Raw genomic sequence first — 6,539 nt, forward strand, 5'->3', positions numbered from 1 at the left:
TGGCCGGTGTGGGCAAGTTGGGCCGAAGTGCCTGTTTCCGTGCTGTATCACTCAATGAAAAGGAAAAGGAAAAGAAAAGGAAAAGGAAAATAACATTTAAAATAAAAATAAATATAAAAATTAAAATAAAAAGTAAAAGTAAAATAAAAAATTAAAGGGGCGGGGCGGAGCGAGGTGGGGCGGGGCGCTGCAGGAAGGCAGCGGGAAGGGGCGGGCGCAGCGGGGAGGGGCGGGGCGCAGCGGAAAGGGGCGGGGCGTAGCCGGGAGGGGCGCAGCAGGAAGGGGCGTGGCGCAGCGGGAAGGGGCGGGGCGCATAGGGAAGGGGCGGGCCGCAGCGGGGAGCGGCGGGGCGGGGCGTAGCGGGCGGGGCGGTCCGCCTGCGCGTTACGTCACAAGCCAGCGGGCGGCAACGCGGAATCAGGGCGGGGTCAGTGAGGTCCGGCGCTGCGCGTCACAGGGCCGCTGACGTGAGCGGCGTTTGGTGACGTGCGGCGCGGCGTGGCGCTGCCTATATAAGGGCGCGCTGACGTCAGGCGGCGCAGTCCGCAGCAAGCGGGCAGAGCTGAAGTAGGGACCGTGCACGCCTCCGCCGCTCACAGCACCGCGACCCCCCGCCGCCGCCGCTCACAGCACCGCGACCCCCCGCCGCCGCCGCCGCTCACAGCACCGCGACCCCCCGCCGCCGCCGCCGCTCACAGCACCGTGCCACACCGCGACCCGCTTCCCTCCTTCCAGCCCACTCGCTCACGCCCGCCCGCCCGCTACGGCGTATGTCCGCCTGCCAGAACCTGCACAGCTTCGGTGAGTCCGGGACGGGACGGGACGGCGGAGGGACATGATGGGACGGGACGGGACATGACGGGACGGGGGTGGGACTTTACGGGACATGACGGGGGCGTGGCCGGACGGGACCGACTGTTGTCAAACTTTGCTACAGCCGGAACCAAATTTTGATTGTGTGTTTATCTCGCTCTGAACGCTGTCCCCTTTCTCCTGCATCTGGTGCTTTGGGACCAACTTGGTTGGGCAGCGCCTCTCGCGTTGAGAGTATTGTCCAACTTTACATCTTCTTCAAGGGGAAATTTCTCCACTTTGAATTCTCCCCAATCTCCAGCGTTAAGTTTCGGAATTTTTTCATTGCATCCATAACTGTTTCGAAGCTATTGGGGTCTGAGCTCTTGGGAGAGGTTGAGCCAGGCTGGGACTATTCCCTGGAGCACAGGAAGATGAGTGGTGATCTTATAGAGGTGTAAAAAATCATGAGAGGAATAGGTCGGGTGGAGTCACAGAGTCTCTTGCCCAGAGTAGGGGAATCGAGAACTAGACGGCTTAGTTTCAGGTGAAGGGAGAAAGATTTAATCGGAATCTGTTGGGTAACTTTTTCCTCAAAGGGTGGTGGGTGTTTGGAATGAGCTGCTGGAGGAGGTAGTTGAGGCAGGGACAATTAGGCAGGTTTGGAGGGGTGTGGGCCAAACATGGGCAGGTGGGACTAGTGTAGATGGGGCATGTTGGTTGGTGTGTTGGGTTGAAGGGCCTGTTTCCACACTGTGACTTGATGACTCTACCACCATTGCTGTTGCAGATCCCTTTGCTGATGCACTTAAGGGTGATGATCTCCTCCCATCTGGGACTGAGGACTACATACACATAAGGATCCAACAGAGGAACGGGCGGAAAACCCTCACTACCGTCCAGGGCATTGCTGATGAGTATGACAAGAAGAAACTCGTCAAGCACTTCAAAAAGGTATAACCCTTCAGCCCAACAGATGGTGTGGGCAATGCTAGCTGTCATCAGTCAGGTGTATTGGTCTTTCTGTCCTGGGCTGTGTCTATTGTCAGACTGAGACCAAATCCTGAGGCAAGTGGTGGAAGCAGCAATGTTTAAAGGTAGATGACACAAAATACTGGAGTAACTCAGCGGGACAGGCAGCATCTCTGGAGAGAAGGAATGGGTGACGTTTCGGGTCGAGACACTTCTTCAAAATTGTTTAAAGGTATCTTGCTGGACAATGAACAGGCCAGGAATTGAGTGCGAGGACCATGTGCAGGCAGATGTACAGTTTAAATTTCTCCACTGTCAGCATGGGTGGAATTCTTTGCCACGTCAACGGATATTTGTAAGGTGGAGATTGATAGATTCTTGATTAGTACAGGTGCCGGATTATGGGGAGAAGGCAGGAGAATGGGGTTAGGAGGGAGAGATAGATCAGCCATGATTGAAGGGTGGAGTGGATTTGATGGGCCGAACGGCCTAACTTATGAAGGTAGGACGTGGTGGGTCGACAGATCTATTGGCATGCTGTATTCATGTCAGTGCTAATCTCGCAGCAACCGTTCCTATTGTAAACTGAGATACAAGGCAAGGTTGGGGGGATTTTGTAGACTGCCTCGCGTAAACGTCAGACCCCAGTGGATGGAATCTCTGTCATCATGCAGTCACACTGTTGTCGGTGGCTTTTGGTTTGGGTGTTAGATTGACAACTAGTATTAGTGTCCCAGTACTCTTAGAAATAGTTTGAATGTAAATGCGAGATGGGAAGTTTACATTTAGAAATCAGCTGAGAAAGGTTTTAGACTAAACAAGGATATTAATGGAATGAAAAATCAAACTGAAAGAAAAATAGAGTGCAGCAAGTTGGGCAAGATTGTGGAAAGTGTTCTCACTGTTATGTTCATCTGCGGTCCTTCTATTCTGAAATGTGGGTCGAAGGGCCTGTTTCCGTGCTGTATCTCTAAACTAAACTGAGCGATGCTGTTCCTGCAGGAATTTGCCTGCAATGGCACTGTGATTGAACATCCTGAGTACGGGGAGGTGATCCAGTTGCAAGGAGACCAACGCAAGAACATCTGCAAGTTACTGGTGGAGGTAATGGCTGCTTCACATAACTGCATGCCTGATGCTGTTGCCTGGGTGCAATGTACTCGCACATCTGTCATTGGAAGTGACCTTGTAACTCAGACATGTCCAAAGTCCGGCCCGGGGGCCAATCGGGCCAAGTGACCTTGTAACTCAGACATGTCCAAAGTCCGGCCCGGGGGCCAATCGCGGCCCGAGGTCAGATTTTATACGGCCCGCAGCTTCTGTCTTACAATGTATTATTTATGGCCCGCCAGCACTGCCTAACAGAATGAAGGTACACTTCCCGGCGGCGGGGTTGAGGGCGTGCGGGGGGGGGGGGGGGACACGACACGGGAGAGCAGCAGCTGAGCTCTCCTCACCCCGCACGCTCATTGGCAGGCGCTCCCGTCAGTCGGGTGGGTGCCGCATTCCCCCCCCCCAGTGGGAAAGGTGACGGCGACTACATCTCCCGGCGGTCAGCACTGCCCGATCTACGGATTGTCAGACGCGAGGTCTGGGGGGGGGGGGGGAGCGCATCAGTTAAAGGTCCGGAGGGGGGGAGCGCATTAGTTAAAGGTCCGGGGGGGGAGGGGAACATTGGCCCTTGGGTATTTTCACATTATCAAATCTGGCCCTCTTTGAAAAAAGTTTGGACACCACTGTTGTAACTGATTTCTACACTCATAAAATGGCGAATGCAGGTCCATCATCAATTTTCCAGCAACTTGATGGTCTGACATTTCCTTCAATCCAGACAAAATCACAAGTGCCACAATCACCCCCCCCCCCCCCCCCCCCGGGAAGTCTCCCTGAAAATGTGGAGCCTTGGCTGGGTGAGGCTCCTACAAAGCTGGAGTAACTCAGCGGCTCAGGCAGCATCTCTGGAGAGAAGGAATGGGTGACCTGCTGAGTTACTCCACCATTTTGTATGTACCTTCGATTTAAACCAGCATCTGCAGTTTCCTTTCCCACACGTTGAATTTGTCACCTCTGTCCGGGACTCTGGAACTCCGGCATGGCTGGGGTGGCAGGTGCATTCCCACCGCTGGCTTTGCCGGTATCCTGGCTTCTCGGTGGCGTAGGTGGACTAGCCCAGTTCCGTTGGACTCCTCTTGGAGGCAATGGTCTGGCAAATGGGTTAATCCATAAAGGCTCTGGAACCAAGAGTACCGCAACATCGCTGGTGAACATGTAGTATAATGGGGACACAAGGGACTGTAGATGCCGGAAGCTTGAGTAACTCACAATTCTGGTTTGCAAACGAAGGCACACAGTCCCTTAAAACACCACCTATCCATGTTCTCCAGAGATGTTGCCTAACCTGCTGAACTACTCCAGCAATTTGTCTATTTTTTGTGTAGGTTTTCTCTGCGAAGCTCTGTTTCCTCCCACACTCCAAAGACGTGCAGGTTTGTAGGTTAATTGGCTGGATAAAAGTGTAAATTGTCCCCGGTGTGTAGGATTGTGTTGATGTGTGGGGATCGTTGGACGGCGTGGATTCGGTTGTCGGCACTGTATCTCTAACTTAAATGAATCCAATATCTTGCCCACCAATACCTTGTGGACCTGGGTTGTGATTTCCCTCCTTGTTCTCCCCTGGGAGTGGTAAATGGCCCTGTGAGTGGTTTGCGTGACTTTGAGCGAGGGTGGGTATTGACTGCATTGGCCCTGGTTTTGCCTTGTTCTACCAATGGGTGGGTGCCTGACCCTGACTATTTGCATCCTGGTCACAGAAGCAGATCTACAATTGCTCCACCCTTTTAAATCGCCACTCCTTCAGCAATATTTCTTTAACTATAAACTTGTACTAAATGTTATTCCCTTATCATATATCTGTCCCCACTATAAATAGCTCAATTGCAATCGCATATTGTCTTTCCATTGACTAGATAGCACGCAACAAAAGCTTTTCACTGTACCTCGCTCGGTACAGTGACAATGAACTAAACTGACCTGGGAAGAATGTGGGATGTTATGTAACTAAGGCTGATGTTTCATTTGACCTGCAGGTTGGCATTGTGAAGGAAGAGCAACTCAAGGTCCATGGATTCTAATTGACGCCATCCCATGTCTGCACCCCTGCTTGATAATGCTAGGCTCTGACTTGTGGACTGTATGTTTTGATGAGAGGAGGCTTGACTGGTGGTGCCTGAGCTGCAGAATGGGCAGTTCAACCTTGCAGCCTCTGCAGCAAACCCTCGAGATGCCTTTGCCTTTGTCCCAGTTAACTTTTAACATGTTTTGTAATGTTTGTACTCCCTTTTAAAAGCACATGTTAGAACTTTTGTTGTACTTCCTTTTTGTATAATGTATAATAATAAAGCCCGCTTGAGAAACCTGTTCTGACACATGCATGAGAGGAATAGATCAGGTGGATGTCCAGAGTAGGGGAATCGAGGACCAGAGGACAGAGGTTTAAGGTGAAGGGGAAAAGATTAAATAGGAATCTCTGGGGAAACTTTTTCCACACATAGGGTGGTGGGTGTATGGAACGAGCTGCCAGAGGAGGTAGTTGAGGCTGGGACTATTCCATCATTTAAGAAACTGTTAGACAGGTACATAGATAGGACAGGTCTGTAGGGATATGGACCAAACACAGACAAGTGGGAAAAGTGTAGATGGGACATGTTGGCCGGTGTGGGCAAGTTGAGGTGAAGGACCTGTTTCCACACTCTGACTTGGGCATTGTTATCATGAATCTTCAGGAAGAGGAGGAGGTGGGATGTGTGGGGTTAATCAGTGGAGAATATTATTTTAACCCGGACCATATCCTTATTGTCAATACAAAATACCTCATTGTACCAGTGATGGTTTCAACGTCCTTGATGCAAAATCACTATATTTAAGGGTGGCATGATGGTGCAGCGGTAGAGTTGCTGCCTTGGAGTGGCAGAAACCCAGATTAGATCTTGATTACAGGTGCTGTTTGTTCGTTCTCCTGGTAACGGCATAGGTTTATTCCGGGTGCTCGAGTTTCCTCCCAAACTCCTAAGGCGTACGGGTTTGTCAGTTAATTGGCTTCGGTAAAATTGCTAATTGTCCCCAGTGTGTAGGATAGTGTTAGTGTGCGGAGATTGCTGGTCGGCACGGACTTGGTGGGTTGAAGGGTCTGTTTCCCTGCATCTATCTCTGAGTTCAGTTTAGTTTCTTGTCGTGTTTACTGAGCTATAGTGAAACTATCTCAAATCATCTAATGTCGGAATGGCTCTGCTCATTATCCATTGGTTGGTGCAGCTTGGAGATGCAAGAGACTGCCAATGCTGGAATCTGGAGCATCCAAAGTGCTGGATGAGCTCTGTAGGTTGAGCATCATCTGTGGGATCAAAGTGCTGGACTGGGACCCAGTATCAGGACTGAGTGCAGACCCTCGGTACGCAGAGGTGAGAGAGAGGGAGGGTAGGTGATGGGTGGAAACTGATATTTTGTGGTGGGGGGGGGAACCAAAGGGCAGCTTAGGCCATTGGAACCAGGTGGAAGGTAGAGGTGGAACCAGGTAAGGGAAGGTTGGTGGGGTCAGAGGGGGAGAAGAGAGATCCTAGGCTCAGTAGGAGGGAGTGGGATGGAAAGGGGGGGGAGTGTAGTTATCAAAAATGGAATGTTGATACTGTTGGGTTGTAGGCAACCCAAGCAGAACGTGGGCTGTTTGAGTTTAGCCTCAGTGTGGCAGTGAAGGAGTGCCAATTGAGAGTTGAAATGAA

General features: G+C 51.4%; 1 protein-coding gene across 1 annotated transcript; it reads left to right on the plus strand.

The window, feature by feature from the left end:
* The first annotated feature begins 519 nt into the window (after positions 1 to 519).
* Positions 520 to 6,228, plus strand: LOC144591466 (eukaryotic translation initiation factor 1b-like). Its single transcript, XM_078395625.1, has 4 exons — positions 520 to 801; positions 1,583 to 1,746; positions 2,767 to 2,868; positions 4,851 to 6,228. Exons 1-4 carry the CDS (start codon positions 771 to 773, stop codon positions 4,893 to 4,895), a joined length of 342 nt encoding a protein of 113 aa, XP_078251751.1. The 5' UTR covers positions 520 to 770; the 3' UTR covers positions 4,896 to 6,228.
* Positions 6,229 to 6,539: the final 311 nt, after the last annotated feature.

This window comes from Rhinoraja longicauda, unplaced genomic scaffold (assembly GCF_053455715.1).
Source record: "Rhinoraja longicauda isolate Sanriku21f unplaced genomic scaffold, sRhiLon1.1 Scf001058, whole genome shotgun sequence".
NCBI classification, from domain to species: Eukaryota; Metazoa; Chordata; class Chondrichthyes; order Rajiformes; family Arhynchobatidae; genus Rhinoraja; species Rhinoraja longicauda.